The 21243-nt window shown below is 45.5% G+C and overlaps 1 protein-coding gene across 1 annotated transcript in view; it reads right to left on the reverse strand.

Moving 5' to 3' along the window:
• Positions 1–261: 261 nt before the first annotated feature.
• Positions 262–21243, reverse strand: part of LOC144162920 (enteropeptidase-like) — an 85881-nt gene continuing 64899 nt past the window's right edge. The window contains exons 11-19 of the mRNA XM_077693646.1: positions 19909–19992; positions 18226–18367; positions 17376–17489; positions 16005–16135; positions 14461–14561; positions 6565–6667; positions 5711–5873; positions 1389–1540; positions 262–601 (exon numbers count right to left, since the gene is read on the reverse strand). Of these exons, the coding sequence (XP_077549772.1) occupies positions 416–601; positions 1389–1540; positions 5711–5873; positions 6565–6667; positions 14461–14561; positions 16005–16135; positions 17376–17489; positions 18226–18367; positions 19909–19992 (1176 nt within the window). The 3' untranslated portion in view covers positions 262–415. The remainder of the gene's footprint in view (positions 602–1388; positions 1541–5710; positions 5874–6564; positions 6668–14460; positions 14562–16004; positions 16136–17375; positions 17490–18225; positions 18368–19908; positions 19993–21243) is intronic.

Here is a 21243-nt window from a genome sequence, read left to right on the forward strand (position 1 = left end):
GGGACGCCGTTGCCAATGTAACACCACATACATTTTGTATTCCTTGTTTGTTCAGAATAAATGCTTTCTTGCAACGGTACTGTCTCCGGAAGCTCAAAACGGCTTCAAAGACGCGACACAAACAAAGGGACAACCCTCCCCCCTCCCCAAGATAAAAATCAGCGCCATAACACCGGTCGAGGTTCCCATACTGAATCATGTCGAGTCAGATCACTCCAAGCGAATTCAGGCCGCTTGCACGGAAACAGACCAGACGAGTAGTAAAATCGCACTTGTGTACCAGAGAAAGCACTCCGCTTTAATAGGGTGTGTCTATATACATCTGTAGCGCACTACTAGCGGTGAGTTCGAACTTGGCGCCAACCCTCTGTTGGGAGCGAGGCGCTCCGTACGCGGGCGTGCCGGTGAAAACCCTTCAGAATCTGCGCAGTGCACCGTCTATCCAGGCTCGGTTGGCGATGGTGGAACTCCATATGGTGCCCGTGCCCATGCCACACAGGGCGTGCGTTGACGTCAGGTGCGTGCCCTGGCTTGTCATGCCCGCCAGGGTCCAGTTGGAAGACGAGCCGATCTGGCAGACGAGGGGTCCTCCGCTGTCACCCTGCGGGAGTGCAAAGACGAGGGCCAAAGACGGGACGGGTGAGATATCCACAAATTATCTCGAATTTCCATAAAAAAGCTGCTGCTCTTCGAAGTATCTAAACAAGTAAACACAAGAGAAGGAAAAGATACCGAACACTACAGCCGAACACCGATATGCAACGAAGTCGCGCGGACTCTGACTGGGAAAAGTTCTGTAGTACTTAAAACAGCGCGAGTGACCCGGAACCGACTCTATATCGTTAGTGTGGTAATGTATCTACCTTTCGTTTCCTCCGTTTGGCATTATCCTTTTCTCTGCACCGTCTTGTATTGAATTTTCTTTTTAGCATTTCCTTAAATCTCATTTTCAACGTTTTTTTTTTGTTTCTCTCTCGCTGCTTTTCCGGAATGTCCTATACTCAGCCTACGTCACTCTAACCATCGCCATCTGCCGTAGCAAGCCCTGCCTCCAGCACGGCTTACTTCACCAGTTCATGTTAATGATATCTCTATCTCCCTCTCTCTATCTATCTATCTATCTATCTATCTATCTATCTATCTATCTATCTATCTATCTATCTATCTATCTATCTATCTATCTCTCTCTCTCTCTCTCTCTCTCTCTCTCTCTCTCTCTCTCTCTCTCTCTCTCTCTCTCTCTCTCTCTCTCTCTCTCTCTCTCTCTCTCTCTCTCTCTCTCTCTCTCTCTCTCTCTCTCTCTCTCTCTCTCTCAGGTAACTACAAACTGCAACATGCGAGCCAGCCCCCTGAAGCCGAAATATCGTTAGCAGAGCAGATGGGCTCACGTGGCAGGGTCCGGAAGAGTCCTCGTCATCCGTAGCGCACACCATCTCGCTTCCGCGCAGGGTCGGCTGGAAGCTGAGGATGTTGCTGCAGCTTTGGTCGAAATCACGCACGGTCAGGCGAGTCTGTTTCAGCAGGAACGAGGCGCCAGTGCCTGCGCGTACGTGTGAGTAGCATTACGCAAACGGGATCTCGGTTGTAATTATTTTCGAATCAAGCTATATTAAAGGGGCCATGAAGACAAAACACCGATCTGTTGAATTCGAAAGAACTAGCTTTTGGTGGCTCACTCAGTTCCGTTCGAGCAGCAAGAGGCGTTTTTCTAACAAAAGAATCAAATCCCCTTTTCCAAGACAAAGGTGGTTAAAACTTTCTCCCATGCAATCTGAGTCACAGTCAAAGTCCAAAATCCGAACTGCCTCGACCATGTCGGAGTGGTGCAACCGGATAGTCGTCGGCTTCATAACGCGAGGAACCATGGTTCGATTCCTACCACGCGAAGCGTTTTGGCGAGACATGAAACGTTATCAGTGAGGCATACAAAGCTTTGCCTTTAAAAAAATTCGCCGCGTATCTGCTCCTTTCGTCGCAAATGTCGACAAAAGACGATATTCTTTGTCGACATTTTGCCGAGTAAATGCCTCCCTTCGCATTCCCGCTCACCTCTCATGCTGTTCCTCTTCCGTCGCGCTCTTTCCAAAGTAAACACCCTAGAGGTTTGTTCAGGTCAATTTAAATTTACCGCGTTCCCCTGCTCCAGGTAGGCGGCCGCGAATCACACGAACAGGATTCTGTGACGTCGTAGAAAAATCGACGGAATTTTTCCGTCGGGGAAAAATTCCGGGGAGTCGCCACTGCTTCATACGTTTTCTCTAATATCTCTATTGTTTGTTCGAAGTTTGCGGTAAACTTGGTATCGTTGTTATCGGGACAAACGATTCTTTCTAATGAACCAAGCGTGTATTTTGTCTTCATGGCCACTTAACGGAAGGGGGAACGTACCTATGAGGCATCACGCCGAAGTTAAGCGATTATATGTTGTTAAAATAACCCACGCTTCTATTGATTGAAAGCTGTTGATATAATTACAACCACAGCCAAGTTATTCAAAACTCGAGATATGCGGGGCCTAATTCTCACATATACCGTATTTACTCGATTCTAAGCAACCCCCCCCCCACTTCTTTTTTTTTTAGAATCGCGATACCAAAAGTGAGGGGGGTGCTTAGATGCAAAAAAAAAAATTACCTGCCCCCCCCGCCATTTTTTTTTTTCGCGGCCGTACCTCTACGAGTCTAGGAGGAAGGAATAATGTTTTATTTGGCAAACATTACAGAAAATAGGTGCAGATAGGGAACCCACCGCTTACGTCTGACACACAGTCACCTTCACTACCACTCGAGTCCATTGTGACGCTTGGGCCGCCGCTTTGAGTATCCCCTAGCAGGTCGTCTTCTGTTCCGTTGAAGTGGTTTGTAATTGAAAACTTCATAAACTACTTAGGCGCATTGTCAACTCGGGCCAGCTCCCACACGTCTGAAGTCCACCTTGTGATGGTTGCTCAGAAAAGGGGGTGCTTATATTCGCATGCAAACTTTTTTTTTTCCAATTTTTCTTCCAGAAAGTAGGAGATGGCGCTTAGAATCGCGAAAATACGGTATACTTGCCGCCATCCCTTGTTGACCAAGACAGAAAACAAAACCAAGGCAGCCACTGTTTATTGAGACCCGTATCTGGCTTAAAGGGACACTGAAGTGATTTGTAAACATTGCGGGATTACTAGCGTAAATTGTAGTCCGGAGTCAATAAGGCCATGTTTCGACCACTCCGAGCGCGTTTAGGCGAATTTATTAGAAAAATCAATTCGAAAATGCTGTCCTCTTCTCTGCACCCTCGCCCATTTTCTGTGGCGTTTTCGTGTGACGTCGGGAGGAGATGAGCTAGCAATTGGCTGCGCTACTGCACGGTTCGCCGACCTTCCGACAGAGTCAGTCGCCCAAGCGTTTAGTCAGCCGGCCGCCGACGGGTCGTCGCAATTCACTCGCTCAGTTAAAACTAAGCCACGACACGTTTGTGAAAGCCTTTTTTTACTTTGTTAGTTTGTACACTGTATCAAGCTCCGAGTCCGGGTCGCTCCACACAAGCGCTGCACAAGTGCACATGCGACGTTTCGCTGACTGGTACGCTAGTATGAAAATATAAGGCCACTTGAAGGCGGGAGAAGAGTCAGCGAAGTCAATACAGGTACTAAAGAAATAAAATCAACTGAAACTTTTACCGTACAGCGCAAAACTAGGGAGCAGGAAGCACTTTTTTGCGCTGGGTGAACAAGCATAGCGGTCAGCAGCACCACACATCTGCGAACGCTTTTCCGTCTAAGAAATGCAATTGCTAGACGCGATATATTCTGCAAGTTTGGGGGACGCTTACTGAACGAGCGCTTTCCAACAAATAGTCACCTAAGGTACTTGAAATGCTAAAACTAAATAAAAGTGTAAACTGCTTGTACATTATATGCCTTATATATCTACCCTCGGCAGCGCTGGCTCGTGGTTGAGTGGTCTGAAGCGCTAGGATTTTTATTTTGCAAGTCGAAAGTTTGAATCCTCGAGGGAACATGCTTTTTTTGTAAGTTGATTTTTTCGTTTGCGGCCGATGTTTTGTAAACTGAGTTCACCGTTTTTCAACGTTCAACGTTCACTGCTCCACGAGCGAGTTCGCAGAACGCGCGCTGATTGACACGGATGCGCTAGCGAGTTCTCGTTAGAGGGTTGTTGCCACAAGCACCGACTACTTGCGGGCAGTGGGCATGCAGGCCAGAATCAACAGACCCTTGGCCTGGTGCGAACACGATTTTTACATACAGGCATGAGTGAGGCAAGCTCCGAATATGCGGGGAAAGCGCATGGCATTTGAGCGTATGCGGTGCCGCGGAGGGCGTTCATCCACTGTGTAGGCCTGGCTAGTGATTGCTACTATTTCAAGCCGTCCTCGGAGGCTTATCTTAAGCATTTTACGGCCGACAACATGGCAGACGCGCGGACCGACGATTCCTGAGGTATCGAGAATGCTCATCCAACGATGCCGTCGGATGTCCAGTATGTTGTTTTACAGATATGAAACCGAAACTTGTTTGAATGCTAACCTTGGACATCGTCCAATCAAGGTGCATCTCCTCCTGTCGTCACAGCCTTTAGTTTGTGCGGCCGGCACAGACCGCGCATGGTAGTTTTTCTTCTTTCCCGCTTTGTAAACTAATTACCGACTTATCAACCGGAAAAACGATGAAAAGTGCGGTAATTTGAGCCAGTCTACGCAGTGCAAGCAAAACCGGGAGCTTGACAAATTCACTTCAGTGTCCCTTTAAAGCGACACCGTGTAGATAAGAAGGCTGCAACTAGTAGAGACACCATTTATTTGAGCCTCCGCAAGGTGACGTCTGTCTAGCGCTAAGCGTGGTCACTCACACCAGCCTTGTGGCCTCCTATCTAGAGATGTAAGCTTTCATAAAAATTTGAGGGGCGTGAAAAAGCAGGTGTTTTTTTTTTCCAGAAAAATACAAAAAATTGAAAAAAGATGATTCCACACGTATCTATTAAAACTTTGACATACTCCTTAAGGCGGAACCCTTAGACGTCTTATCAAACACGAAAAGGGACCGTAGTTGCTGGCGACTACCTGAATTAAAGCAAATTATGGCCGCTGTAAGAAGAAAAATGTAAAAAACGTATATTAAATCTCATTTTGGGTTCAACTGCGATTTGAACCCAGGTCGCGAAGAGCCGCAGCGAAGTGTGGTAACTACAGCAGTAATCATGTACCGTGCCGGAGTGGAACAAGAATTATCCGGGCGCCTGCCGCATGAGAGGTGAACGTGACCGCACCGCAAACACGATGGAGGAGTGAAGAAGTCTTCAATAATAGCTGGTTTTTGCCTTCAAATCACTTAAGAGACTTAAGTGCCCGATAATTTTTTTTTCGTTTACTCTGAAAGAAATATAATTCTTTCATGCTGCATCACAAAAACTCCAGAAGAGCCTTCGCTGTCAAAATCTGCGCACGATTTCACGTCAAGGCATAGATTTCACAAAGCATTTCCCTCTCTGCAGATTGGTCGCATCAAAGCGAATTTCCCGGAGAAGCTCTGTGTTTTTTTTTTAATGTTACCCTGGTTTCAGAAAACGAGAAAAAAAACCCTGTTTTGTATGCTTTTTTGTTCAACCGCTCACATCTCTACTCCCAGCGGCGACTCAAGCACGATTCATTCTTCACTCGAAGGGGTTGCCCAGATATACGCTGATAAAAGTCCAGCTCTGCAGCTTACCCCGAGTGGTTCCCCAGCCCGTGGTGTAGCAGGTAGTGCCCAGGGGAAGCGTCTCTCCTGGTCCGGGCAGGCAGACAGGTCGCACGTGGTCCGTGAAGTTCACCGGTAGCGTCAGCTTCAGCACCGCCACGTCGTTGGTCATGTTGCGCCCACCAAGGTACCACTGCGGGCGAGGCAATCGCGGACATGTCTCTCGTTCGTTCGCTCGTCTGCTCTGTACTTGTCACAAAATCCGTTACTTCGCTGGCTATCAACACTTTTCATTCAATTTGTCACTGCATTTTATCGAAACGTTTCACTGTCAACAATCTTTTATCTCCCAAAACTAAGAGCGAAGACTATCTGTGGTAGCTAACCTAGGCTAAAGCATACTCCTCCCGTAGTAATAGTGAAGGTTTTTTATAGTGGTAAGGTGAAATAAAACAGCGAAACCAGGCTAAAACCAAGTTTTAGTTCTAAAAACTAAAGATCTTGTGGACTAAAAACTAAAATCAAGTTTTAGTTTTTAGAAGTAAAACTTGGTTTTAGTTTTTAGAACTAAAACTTGGTTTCAGTTTTTAGAAATAAAACCTGGCTTTAGTTTTTAAAACTAAAACTTGGTTTTAGATTTTCGAACTAAGACTTGGTTTTAGTTTTTATTGCGCAAAATCTTGCGTAAGTGCGATACCGCTGTTTAGTAAACCTTGGGCTTCCTTCTGCATCTTTCACCTTGGCTGAGTCTGTATCACGCTTTCAATTTAACATTTTCGAGAAGCCAACCGAAACAGCTCATCCATTTTTGGAAAGCTTCGGTGGCCTTCTCGCATTTCATTCGCTGTACGTTACGAAGCAAATGGTGGCTAAAAAGCACCTACGTTGTGCCTTGCGATGATGTCCACGCTGCGAATCTGAACCCCCGCCTCGTCTTCAATGATGTTGTGGCTGCCGAACTTCACCACCAATTCCTCCGGACGCTTACTGCAGAGGCGAATAAATGCGATAGTGCGGCAAATGACTAAACGGGAATATGGAAAGCGCTTACGCTGTGCCCTTTCTGCAGTGAGATTTCTTAGAGCGGCCACGAAAACAAAATAGAACTTCGTTCAGTTGGAGATAACCAACCTTTGGTAACTCACTCAGCTTCATTCCCGCCATGAAAGAAGTTTTTTGAGCGAAAAAAAAAATGCAAGAAATATTACAAAACATTCATATTTCGCGCCACATCGACATAATATGGAAAAAGAGTGACGTTGTATGGGCCAGAACTAAAAACAGTTATAAGTGTGTTAACTGCACGTTACTCGCGCAATGTGATCAAACGGAACTAGAAGACCCAATAAAATCGACCCTTGGTGCTGGCTTAGGTCGGCCACCGCCAGTCACACAAACAAGACTCTATGACGTCACAGAAAAATCGCCGCAAAGTGGCGGGGGAGTCGCCACTGGTTTATTAATTTTCTCATTTATTTAGAACATTTGCTTGAAATTTGCAATAAAATTGGTATAATTGTTAACGGGACAGCACAGTATTAAAGCAAAGCTTTACTACTTTCGTCCAGCGGTTTCATGGAGGATGCGCAAATTAGCCTTTTGACAAGAGACACACACCCGGTGACACACCCCTCGAAACGTATCGCGTAATTCCCCGGGCCTGCTGTCCGCGCTGCGCGCAAGGCCCCGTTTTCAGTCGTCCTGTTCACGTAGCGGCGGCGGCCGCGAAAAGAGAGGCCGTTCAGCTGATCGGCAGCCGACCAAACCCGCAGCCTCCCACGCATGTGCCGCTGAGTCGTCTCGGGCTATGCGACTCATCTTGCACCACGTTCGCCGTGAAAGAGGAACGCCGCGTTCGCCGAGAAAGAAAGTGAGGCTGGGCCTCCTTCTGTGAGCGTTGTTTTGAGCCGTGGTCGGCAATGCAGTTGCATCAACGGTTAACCAAGTGAAACCAAGACTCAACCAGCCTAAGCCGAGCTTTTGCTTTGCATATTTAAAATTAGCTGAGCTAAGCCGCAACCATTTTGTTTAATGAACCATCGTTCAGCGTGTGAGCATTTTAATTTGGGCCACTGTCATCACGCCAGGTTGCTGGACATATGAGAACGACCACGTCTGCATCCAAGCTACACTCTAGGGAGCGATCTAAGGCTGCGAACGTGCCTTTGTTTCGCTGCTGCAGAGACGCCCTGCATTGCCAAAACGAAATCCTTTGTTCATTGCCTGGTGTGTCACTTGTTAACGCTGGCCTCAGATCGCTGCTGGCGGTATGGCGCGTATTGTTTCCTTTAACAGGAGAATTTGAAGAGTTTAGAAATTTGATGGAAAAACAACTGCGTTCTCTTAGTGATGAGTTGAAATCTTTAAAGGCTCCCGCTATGATGCGTTCCAGTTGATTTGAAAAAGCTGCAAGGTGATTTTTTCTTTAAAAATCTGTCCAGTTTTAAGCGATGAACTTGTTGTCGCTAGAGGAAAAAAACTGATTGATTGATTGATTGATTGATTGATTGATTGATTGATTGATTGATTGATTGATTGATTGATTGATTGATTGATTGATTGATTGATTGATTGATTGATTGATTGATTGATTGATTGATTAGGCGATGAGGTGCGCCGTAGTGGAGGGCTCCGGGTTAATTTTGAACACCTGGAGATCTGTGGCGTTGCGCCGTAATGTTGAACACACGGGGGCGTTTTCGCTTTTCGCCTCCATCAGAAAAGCGGCCGCCGCGCCCGGGAATCGAACCCGCGTCCTTGGGCTCAGCATAGAGGTAAAAACTCGAGCTTGGTTGTAAAAACCAATGAACTATCGCAAAAACTAAAGCTCTCGAACGCAAGGGTGCTCAAATCGACCAGCACTAACCTGCGAAATGCCGTGAACTCGAAGTTGTTACCGTGACTAAAGACGAGGATTGCCACGGGATTAAAACCTGCTCGGAAATGAGATCGAGTGTCCGCCGAAAAAAAGAGGACATACACGTTGCCCACACAGTGCTTGCACGAAAGGTGAACGAAGTGTATAGTCGAACCTCGTTGTAACGAAGTTGTGTCGTGACAGCAAATCAGTTCGTTATATCCTATATGCGTTGTAACAGTAGAGGTAAAAATCGGCTCTAACAAATCGACAATCTGGCTCGCGCAAAAATACTTGATACAAAAATGCATTTTTTAAGGCTTCGAATCCCCTCTAAACAAGGTAACCCCCACATTTCTCCTTGTTGCATTTCAAGCTGAATGAGCCGGAACATGAGTACGTGAAATTACAACACAACAAAGTTCACTTGACAAAACAGGCCTGCATCCTATTTATTTGATGAAGGATGTGGTCTTCATCTGGTGGCTGCTCACAGCACGGAGCAGGGTGAAGTTCTCCGCAGTGTCCACGAACAAAAGGGCCTTTATACTTCTGTAGTTTCGGATGCCGCAGGGTTTTTCCAAGTAGTTTCTCAGCCTTCTGGCCAAATATTTCTTAGTTATATCCGGTATCGCGCGCGGCTCTCACGGTTTCAGTTTCGTTATAAAAGAATAAGTGTCATAGAAATAAAGCGTGACCAACCAAAGTTTGTTTTTAGTTCGCTATAGCCGATAATTCGCTATATCAGTGTTCGTTAAAACGGCGTTCAACTGTAATGGTCAGATTGTGCTCTCAAGACAAGCGATCTGAATTTCTTGCTAAAGTCCGCACAATCCGCCCAACTACAACGCGTCTCGAATTCCCCGAAACACAACAAAGGACAGTTTACGTCAATGAGCATCTAACGGCTAAAAACGAGTGTTTTTTCTTTTTCTTTTTGAGGCACTTGCTCTTTAGAGGCTTTATCTGTGGACCGAGAATGAGTTAATCAAGGAGAGGCAATCTACCGTAGCTGCATTTTTTGCATCTTTTGTGAAAACGACCTAGTGTCTTTTCGTCACAGTTCGTAATCAGTCGACTCTGTAGCTTGCGTTATGGCTTATCTAACCCTAAAGAGGCTGAATAAACATTATCTCGTTCTAACGGGTTTCCTGTTCTCCACTTAATGCTCGCAGCTTGCGTAAAAACTAAGATATCGCTGCTTTTCTCGAATCTTTTAATCACTCATACTCGGAAGCCTGCTTCTCTGAAACGTTGCTTCTCCTGCCGATAACAATTTGTATGACGTACCAGGATTTTCATGGGATTACGGCTACTGGTCGAACGCCCCTTTTGGTAGCGCCGCTAACTGTGTACGAAACGATATTAGTTACCGTAAAACGCACGACCTAAACATTAATATGGCAAACTATGAAGAGTATAGGTTGAACTTGATTCCATTTATCCATCTCGCCATCATAACAAAACTGTTTTGGGGTGTATTTATCGGTCCCCTTTTTCTTGCGTGTTTTCTGATGAAACACGATTCTGCCGTGTTTCATCGCTCGTTCTTGATATTTTGTACTTGGAAAAAACAACCTGATTTCAATGTTAATCTACAAAAAAAAAGTGATTTCAATGTCAATGTATTTGATCCTAGTTGTTATTGCATCTTGGATTACATTTTTTTGCAGTTACGAAACGCAGTCATTGGTATCTGTTCCAAACCGCTGTCCTAGTCATGATTATCAGACAATGTTACACCACCATCTTTAAAATTTGCTAAGTTCCCATAATGTTGGTGTCATTGAAACTGATTGATTGATTGATTGATTGATTGATTGATTGATTGATTGATTGATTGATTGATTGATTGATTGATTGATTGATTGATTGATTGATTGATTGATTGATTGATTGATTGATTGATTGATTGATTGATTGATTGATTGATTGATTGATTGATTGATTGATTGATTGATTGATTGATTGATTGATTGATTGATTGATTGATTGATTGATTGATTGATTGATTGATTGATTGATTGATTGATTGATTGATTGATTGATTGATTGATTGATTGATTGATTGATTGATTGATTGATTGATTGATTGATTGATTGATTGATTGATTGATTGATTGATTGATTGATTGATTGATTGATTGATTGATTGATTGATTGATTGATTGATTGATTGATTGATTGATTGATTGATTGATTGATTGATTGATTGATTGATTGATTGATTGATTGATTGATTGATTGATTGATTGATTGATTGATTGATTGATTGATTGATTGATTGATTGATTGATTGATTGATTGATTGATTGATTGATTGATTGATTGATTGATTGATTGATTGATTGATTGATTGATTGATTGATTGATTGATTGATTGATTGATTGATTGATTGATTGATTGATTGATTGATTGATTGATTGATTGATTGATTGATTGATTGTACTGTTTAACGCGCCGACGCAATGCCGGCGATGAGGCGCGCCGAAGTGGAGGGCTCCGGATTAATTTAGGCCACCTGGGGATCTTTGACGTGCGCCGAAATCTCGTACACACGGGCGTTTTTGCTTTTCGCCTCCACCAGAAAACTGGCCGCGGCGGCCGGGAATCGAACCCGCGTCCTCATGCCAAGCAGCCCAACGCCTTACCCGCTGAGCCACCACGGCCGGTGTGTCATTGAAACTTCCCTTACAGATCATTATCCTATATCTTAGTATTTCAGCACTCAAATCATACCGTTCAAAATCCTCAGCCTAACCGTGTTTTTGCGAAGGAAACATTCGCTGACATTGTCTGTAGTAGCTGTCGGTCTCGCATTTTTCGTTCCTCTAACCCTGACGAGGCTCCAGATGAGTTACTAAACGGTGATTGCGCCAATTAATGAGACAACCACCTCCTGTTCTTCTGGAAGAAAATATAGCTTTGTCCATTCTCCATGGCTTGCTAATTGTCTTCTGCACTCGTTCCGTAAAAAAAGACTACAGGTATAAAAGAAACTGAGCGCCAACCTTTCAATGAAAGGCTGAAGAAACGATATCGTTTCTATTCTAATCTACTATCTACAGTATAAAAAACAACACGCCTTTCTTTTGAAAAACAAATTGAGCAGTCTAACAACAACGCGAAAAAAAGTGGCAGCCTCTCAATGATTTTCTAAATGTAAATAAACGTTGAAATAACGTATTATCCCTACCTTAAAATAGCTCTGTTATTACCGACTCTGTCGGTATCTCTACTGCCTTTCGTGACTATTTTTCCAAGATTTCGTGCAACGCTAATTCATCTCATGATATCACTCTTAATCAGAGATTCCCACAATCATTCTTCGTTCGTCCAGCCTACCCCGGCGAAATCTTATCGATAATTTTCATGTTAAAGAGTACGTGCCCTGCCCTTGATGGCAAGTACAGCAAGCACATTAAGTTGGTTAGCCCGATTATTTCTGCAGCAAATTCTCGGCCGTATTTTCAACCTTGTCTTTAAAAAATGCGCTTTTCCTTCGCAACTGAAGAGTACTAAGGTTATACCGATTTTTAAAAAAAAGGCGACCCCTTCCTCCCCGGAAATTATGGGCCCATTGTATTTCTTCTGTTTTTTTCACAAAATTTTAGAAAAATTACTGGAATTTCAACAGGCCAAATATTTTGCAAATTTTATACTCAGGCTCCCTGCCAAATTGGCTTCAAGGAAGGGACATCTATTGACCTTGCCATAGCTTATTTCCCTAATATGGTAAGGCCTGTGGTCGATCGTGGGGACATACTGAAGCTGTTTTAATCGACTTCAGCAAAAGCTTTCTAGATAATTGATCATCACATCTTGTTTATGAAATGCAATCTTATGGTATCTCAGGACCGCCATTATTGCTCCGAAAAAGTTTCTTGCGTAATAGATTCCAAGTTGTTAACGTAAATAACTACACTTCTAACCCTTTTATCGTTAACAAAGGCGTCCCGCAGCGCTCCATTTTAGGCCCCTTATTATTTTCCCTTTACATACAATTTACATCATACCGGCCATTCCCTTCGTGTCCCGTTATCGTACCAGAACTGTTACTCTTCCTGGCTCTCTTTTACCCGTGCCACCATCAAAGATTGCAAAGACCTTTCCTGCGCCATTGCTTGAAACACCTGCCCATCAACCATTAGAGGAAATGTTACATATCACCTTTTTGCTGAATAAAACTAATGTGTTCAAATGTATTTTTCTATGCGTACCGTAAAATCCCGAGAGATAGCCCACCGAAGATCGAGAGCAAATCGAGTGAAAATATGGCGTGGGCTAACTTTCGGTGTGCAGTAAAAAAATTTGAGAAATGTATCGCAGCCAAAGAACGAACACGCGTTTATTAGCACTGTATTCATTCGCTGTCAAAACCCTCGAACGAACAGTCGCTGTACCTGTCAAGCAAAAGGTCGAACACCTCCTCACTCAAGGAGTTCGACGTGGTTGGCGCGCTACGGTTGTACATGTGCGCGGGCTGCATTGCCAACCTAAACGTGCACATGTTATTTTTAGATCCTTTGACCTGTTATCGCAGCCGGGTTTCAGGTTCCTGTGACCTGTTATCGCACCCTACCCACGCTTGCTAACTTCGTTTCCGCGGTTGCAATCCCCGGCTGGGATGATGCTATTGCCAGGGGTGGGTTATCTTTCGGTGTTCTTGAAAAAATGGAAAATCGTGCCAAAAACAGGGGTGGGTTATCTTTCGGGGGTGGGGCATCTCTCGGGATTTTACGGTATACAGCTTTTCTATAATACCCGCCCAGTGGAGTCCTTAAGGAAATAAAATGAATGAAATGAAACATTAATAATCTGCCATCGTACCTTTATCACTAGAGTTGCTCTTTATACGCAGATGATACCACTATTGCGTCTTCGAATCGTAATCAACGAAATCTCAAGTGCAATTTTTACAATAACTTGATAGACTTTCAAGAATGGTGCTATGTAAAAAACGGTGTTTGTTTTGTTTCACTCTCATCAATACACCTATTGCTCGTCTCTTATTCATACATTAACGCAGACTGCATTCCGTCACGTGACCATGTGCACATGTCTCTTTTTGGTATTATTGCGGATAACCTTCTCAAATTTTCATACCATGCGAATTCAATTTGAAGGAAACGTTTCATATGGGATGCGTGCTCTATACTTACAGTTAGCTCCTACTTTGTTTTAGCAACATTAGCAATTATGTATCACGCGTTCCACCATCGATCCACCAGTTCGCCGACCTGGTGGATCCAGGAGTCATTAGCTGGGTAGTACATCAAGCCACCATCATCGTCGTCTATCCTCAAATTCACAGAACGTGGACGACAGCCCCCTGCCCTAGATAATTGGGAGTTTTAGCATAGCCGGCAGGTGCCGGGACCCGACTGGGCAAGCGCGCATTCGTTCCGCGGGGACGGTCATCCATTCCTCGTGAGCCCACGCATTCGTTGCGGTGAGGGGTAACCTGCTCCCCGTCTCCGCGCGTGCATGCGGAGTCGGGTCCCGGTAACCCACCGCCGTATCGCTAGCGTCCGCTAGTCGCTATATCAAAACTCTTTAATGAGAGATCGTTATCAACCGCCCAGTAACCAAAGTATTCAAATGTAAAGCGTCCATGATGACGTCATCGGAACAAAATATGCAGCACCATCGCTTTTTTAACAGCGTAGCTGTTTAAGCTTTAGATAGGTCCAAAGATTGACATTGAGATTGGACCAACCAAAGTTCGTATTTAGTTCGCTATAGCCGATAATTCGCTATATCAGTGTTCGTTATAACGAGGTTCAACTGTATATACATCCAAAGGATGAGTTTTCGCTAGATCCAAGCATACGCCAACATTACATGACGCAATTTGTATACGTAAGCACGCACGTCCCGACGAATAATAGTGATAATGGCAATCGCACGACGTTCTCTTACCCAGCGACGCAGTGAGCGGCCGTAATGAGCAGGTCGTTACGGAGCAGGGCCCCTCCGCAGAAGTGGGCCGCCGGGAAGGTGCCGCTCAGCTGAATGCTGGGCTGCGGAAGAAACAACGACGAAGCGGCCCCCTCAGAGCTGCCCGTGCATCACACACCCCAGCGTTCTTGAAAACAGCGCGCCAGCTGCCTTTTAAGCGAAGTTTATGACTCCAGGCACACCCCAGAAAACGCCTGGTAGCGTCCCTCTGCCGTTCAAGCTCAGGCGAGGTCAAGCAAGGGCATCGTACCCGTGCGGTTTAGCGGCGCCGATGGAAGCGGTGTAGAAATACTTCGAGAAGCACTTTGCGAGGGACGAACACGAAACGGCATGCAATTGAAGCTTCTCTTGACAACTAATGGGTGGAATTGGTCAATTTTTTTTACTCCGTAACACTGGGCGGCTGGTGCTGGGGAAACGCGACAAACGATAACTAACCTGACCCACGGATATGATAATGCAATCGCGCTTGTCAGACTACAGACGTTTTGTATGCGTACTGCCATGCTCAATGATAGAGCGCCCTTGTCTCAATTCTCGCGACGCAAGAGCTTAACAATCACACGCCTATTAACTCGACGCATCTTTACATTTTTGGCTTTTGCAGAGCAGTCTGGGATGAACTACAAACGCTGCCCTAGAAACGTTCACTAGAAACGTTGCCCAGGGAGAGCAGTATCAGCCAAACTCAGCGACGTAGAGAAAGGGAGCAAACGGTCTTTTATGAAGCTGGCGATGTCAGCTGAGCTACGTTACCTGGCTGGCTACGCCAAACGAACGCGGTGTCGATGATGATTATAATGATGATGAGGTGCCCATATGCTTTTTACTATTTACGGGGTCTGACCAATACTTGTGTCCTTTAGGTGCGCCAGTAACGTATATTCCAGCGGTAGCAAGCGGTGTCGATGCGAGACGCTTTAGAGCTATAATTTAACGAATTCTGTTAACACCTTGAGCGGCCACTTACATTGGTCAATAACGAGAGACCGTCGTATCAATGTGCACTATATACTATGTAATGCCCTTCTCTCCATTTGGTATTAGTTGCATGCTAGAGCGAAGCCTTAGCTGGATCTTGTTAGCTATTTCTGGCGAGGGGACACATCCGCCACTGATAGCGTCATAACGTCGCAGCTGTAAACAATTGGTCAGGCTGAGCACTTGTACACCTTGTTACAACGTGTAAAACGTGAAACGCGCGCACAGACGGCCCAGCCGGCACGCGTTCCACGGCGAGACTGAGCGACCAAGCGCCGCCGAAGCAACCGCTAAGCCCTCGCCCAGTCACGTGGTACCGCAGTGGAAGGGTCCTGAGCGAGCGCAGCCGCTACGCCTCTCCGCAGCGGATAGCGCGGCGTGACGTCACACCTGCTACACTTGCGCTCCGGCGGCTCAAGGTCACGGCGACGCAATGAATGACCTTGCGAAATGGCGTAATAGAGCTTTCGCTCTAAAAACCCAACGGGCCGAGGAGAGCTAGCCGGTGCGGGTGGAACAATTACCTGCCAGGGCCAGCTGTGAGGCACGGCCTCCCGGCCCCCCACAATGCGGTCCCCATTCTCCGTGGCTGGTTCAACAACGGGGCTTCCGCAGGGGACGTCGGTTACCAGGTTTGGCCGATATAGGGGTACGTCTGCAGGGAAGAACAGGCGAACGAAACGCCGTTAATTTCTGCCACTCCTATGCCCACCCGCGCATCAGTAGTCATTTAGTGTCTGCCGCAGGATTATTCTTTCTCCCATCGACCGACGAATTCTGGTCTGGCTTAATTATCTACCAAAATAGTTACGCCTGGCTCTTTGTATAGCCGATGTAAGATATTTTAAATTGTGAGCATTAAAATGGTCGTACGAATGAAAACCCCAATGTCGGCTTGTGTACGCCCGTCTGAGACGGAGCCGATAAAAGAGGAAAGGTGGCGGCGAGATCACCGTCTATGCCGACCAGAGCGGTTTGGTGAAAGTGGAGTCAAGTGATGACTATAACTACCCCCCTTTTAAAAAAAACAACCCATATTTAACTTCTGATTCCAAATGTGCGAAGTCTGCCCTCAAATGCGTCATCGTTCCAGATAATATCCCGGGACTGTGGTCAGTTGCTGAAATGACGGGGTAAGCTGAAGTATTTCGGGACGAACTTTGGAAAATGATATCTGTAGCAATTCGCAAGCCGTATTCTCGAAATCTTTCACTGTGCTGTTTTCTTTCAATGTCTGCCTCCAGTTTCCCAATATAAACATGATCATTAAAACTCGTATTATAATAGTGAGTTAATAACTAAAATTCACAAGTTGTGTACTCTTTCGTAAATAGCTTTCGCCAGAACCTCTAGACGTATACGTACACCAGCAAAAGCGCTGCCTGTGTTACGGTCATACCTTTCTCCAAACTTTTGGTGGTCGGTTAAACCAAATCGCCATGTAAATAAATGGCTGCTCGCACATTAAAAATCTCCCCGGCCATCTCCCCTAACGTGAAACCTGGGAAGGGGAGAAGCATGCAGTGCATAAGTGTATTCTTGGTGCTTTGGCGTTTTTGCCAACGGAGATGAAACCGTTGGGTGGTACAGGTAGGTATACAGCTTTGCTGTAAAAGTCTCTGGTCTTTGAACCACGAAGCTCTCTATAGCTCGAGGCGTAAATGGGTGTCCTTGTGTTTTTTTAGTACGCGTTACGTTCTAGCGCGAGGCGTAAACGAATTTCCCGGTGTTTTAGTGCCGTGACTACATGGGACGACGATTAAGACGACGACAGGAGACGCCAACAACACCAGCACCTAAGGGGCTTCACCCCTAATAACAAAGGCGTTCTTCAGGAATCTCACATCATACGTTGAACACAATGCTCATAAACAAATTAAGTAAAACAAACTTACGGCAGAACTCCTCGTCCGTTCCATCGCCGCAGTCGAACCTCCCGTCGCACACCTGGGCCTGTGGAATGCACTCCAAGCTTCCGCACTGGAACTGGCTTCGGTCGTCACAAATGTCTTGAAACCAAAAAAGCAAAATATTTGAACCTTTCTATCAAAATATATTATACACGCATGCTTAGAGAAGACTAATTACCGACAACTGTTCATGATTGCATGCAGTAAGATTGACACTTGGCTCTTCTTTCGTGATTATACAGTGAACAAGTTACAAATTAACATTATGTTACATTATTTATTCATTTATTTATTTGTCTGTCTGTCTGTCTGTCTGTCTGTCTGTCTGTCTGTCTGTCTGTCTGTCTGTCTGTCTGTCTGTCTGTCTGTCTGTCTGTCTGTCTGTCTGTCTGTTTGTTTGTTTGTTTGTTTGTTTGCTTTTTGCTTGCTTGCTTGTTTGTTTGTTCGCAATACTGCCAGCCCTTTCGGGCTTTAGCAAGGGCGGCAACGGAACAATACACATACACAATATCCAAACAAAGAACAAATCCAGTAGCCCTTGAATTAGTGACAAATGTGTCCCGAAGGCCCCACCTCATCAATCGCCCGCGTATTCCGTGGCTTGGCTTATATATATATAGGCAGTAGAAGAAACTTCCCGAGGAGCCCGAAGAAATATTTGAGAAAATGGTTGACTCACGATTAAAAACACAAAAACAGTGGTTTACTGACGTTTCGACTGGAGGACCAGTCTTCATCTGAGTGAAGCTGAAGACTGGTCAGATGACGACTGGTCCTCCAGTCTAAACGTTAGGAAGGGATGGCAAAGTTTTTTTAGTGAAGAGGGGCGCCTCACCTTTGCTGTTGGTGGCTGTGAAGCGGATCCGGAAACCGCGGCTATTCCTCAGGCCATTGGTGAGCAGCATAAGGTTCACAACGGGAGAGTTACTCAGGTAAGGCTTGGGTCGCCCGTTTGAGCAGTAGAACCTCGGAGCCACCTGCGGCAACGAAGGAATCGAGAAACTGCGGGCACTCCGCGATAACATATTTTGCAGGTTCACCTTTGCGTTCTTGTTTACGTATAGATGGTATTCACTGAAAAGTTTATCTGTCGATTTCTTCGTTTGGCAACACCGGAAACAGCCCCGTACATGGCCGAAGCGACACGGACGTGGCTCGGCTTGTGCCCCGGTGCCCGCACGCCGCAGAAAAAAACACCAGCGTGCGTCGCCTGCTCCGGCTCAACCCGACTCTCAACGGTGATGTCAACAGAGATGTTATTAATCTCAGTCACTTTGGAGTCGAGGCATTACTTTGCGTGCGGTGGGGTAGAGTGTGGAACGTCCCACACACATCACGTGCTTAGCCCGGACAAGTACCGCCATCCTGCGGAGCCCGACGTAGCGAGTGACGGCGCACTCACATGGTTGCCTGCAACCGTGCTTCGCCAGTGGATACAACCTATTCGTTTGTCCCGGAGCATACCCTTGAGACTGGGGCAGATACAGTAAACACTCGGTATAATGAATTCGCTTTATACAAAACTTCTCTTAATTCGAAATTTTCCGCGGTCCCAACGGCAGTGTAGGGGGAGAGCAAATCATCACCGCTTTAAACCGAGTGCTGCTTATAACGAAGTCAGTTTCCTGCCCCCAGTATTTCGCTACAACGAGGGTTTACTGCTTAAAGAATCTGCAGAAATTCAGTATGTATGTATGTGTGTATGTATGTATGTACTTATGTATGTATGTATTATGTATGTGTGTATGTATGTATGTATGTATGTACAGTCATGAACAAATGAAACGCTATCACGAAAATATGAACGAGAACATACAAATAGCGCGGTTTTTTTCAATGCGGGTCGCAATGACGCGTCGCTTATTTGCAGTAACAACGTTGGGGAAATGTGGCTTTCCAAATATACCAACAGCTCGCAATTATTGAACCGCCACAAACTGTATTTCTTCAATAATTCGTGTACTGGTTCATATTTTCGTGTTCGCATTCCATTTGTCCATAGCTGTAGTGCGCACATGTGTGCGCGCTGTGTGTTTGCAGAGGTGAATGATTAGAATAAAAACTGTGATTGATTCCTCTGTCATAGGAATCGGTAAAACACGAAAGTGAAAACCGCAGCGAAATCTGCAGCTGAGCATTATTTGCGAGTCGGCGGCTGTCTTGAGGGTGTGCATAGGGAACGACGTCCTGCTGGCGGGTCGCTTCGGCAAAGGTGTACTGGCGTCATTCCCGTGACGGATATGACGACAGTGATATCTTGGTGTATCCCAGCATACGACACTTTCGTGTTGAAATATAAAACCCGAAAACGAGCAACCCTAAGTATAACGTACTCTTTTGTACCAAAGGTTGCTTCCCCGCAAAAAGACCCTGTGTGCAGCGGTGCACCCTTTACAGGCCGCTCGCTTCGTTGTACTGGCATCCTTTCCGTGGCGGATATGACGTCAGCAAAATCTTGGTGTAACCGGGGAATAAGAGACTTTCGTGTTAAAAAAAAATGAAGTTGAATCACACGTACGTTGGCTGTTCGAACGACGAGGAGGTCGGCAGAGCACTGGGCGCTGGTTTGCAGGTCGAATTCTTCGAAATCCAGGCGGATCCTCTGCGGCAAAAGAACGTGACGACCGTAAGATGGTCAAATAAATTCGCTGACAACTTCCCAACGCGGAAGAAACAAATCAGGCAAACATACATGATTTTTGTTACGTTAGCGCTCGAATATTATAATTATTTTAAATAAAGTACGAAGGTAAAAATCATAACCAGCCTCCTTAGTCTGCTAGTGCCTTGCATTGGTTAGCCGCGCACATGCGCACACAACCACAAAAAAAGGACCTCTGAACAGTGTGTCCACTCTCAACTGTTGGGTATCATACCGGGAAGGGGGGGGGGGGGGCGTCTAGATATAAAAGTAAGATTAGGGAGAACTTAGCGGAGAAAAAGAGTTACAAAGCGACAAAGACCAACAGCAGTAACAAAAAGTTTAAACAGTAACAGCTCGTTAATTCAAACTCGGTTAATATAAACTTCCGGTTAATCCGAACTCACGCCCTTGTCCCGGCACAGCCCTATATATTTCAATGGGGGAAAACTCCCGAGAATTCGAACGCGTCAGTATCCGGAACGGTTCATTCGAACTGGGATCCCCTGGTTTCCATCACTCCTCGCAGAAGAAGTTGGCCCAGATTGATTACAATGTGTTGTAAATCCAAATAAACCAAATTTACTGGAGATGCAAAACAACGAAACAGAAAAAAACATCAGCGTGGCGCGCGCGCACGACGCTCCTGCAACAACTTATTTCGCTTCTAGCTCTGTGATACCGGCGCCAGGGCTCCGGCGCATGCCATTATTATTTACGAAACATTATTTACGAAACCACCTGCCACAAACGTGTAGTAGTGCCTAATTCGCGATAACGTGTCTAGAGGTGGATTCTTAAAGTTCTGCCCGCGCTGTGTGGCGCGGTGTCCATTCATTCTAGCACCCGCCGGCTGATTCGAACTTCGCTTAATTCGAACAATTCTATGGCCCCCTTCGAGTTTGAATTAACGAGCTTTTACTGTACCACAGATCCATTCAACATTTTAAAAAATCTGCAGATATTCAGAGAATCGTCTGCTAATCTGTAGCATTCGTATGCCGCGCGTCTAGCGTGTGCGCTCTTTGCAGCCAAATATGGCTATGAGTGACGAAAGACGTTGGATAATTTTATTCTTTATCAGTTTTCTTTTGTTTTTTTTCATACTGATGTATATTTATACCATTATAACGATGATGTGCCTTCACTCCGCTAATTTTTTTTTCCGAAGATGCAAGGCGTAAGCGGAGTTGGTCCATTTACACTTTTTTT

This window comes from Haemaphysalis longicornis, unplaced genomic scaffold (assembly GCF_048455015.1).
Source record: "Haemaphysalis longicornis isolate Haplotype H1 unplaced genomic scaffold, Haemaphysalis longicornis Haplotype H1 scaffold_12, whole genome shotgun sequence".
NCBI lineage: Eukaryota > Metazoa > Arthropoda > Arachnida > Ixodida > Ixodidae > Haemaphysalis > Haemaphysalis longicornis.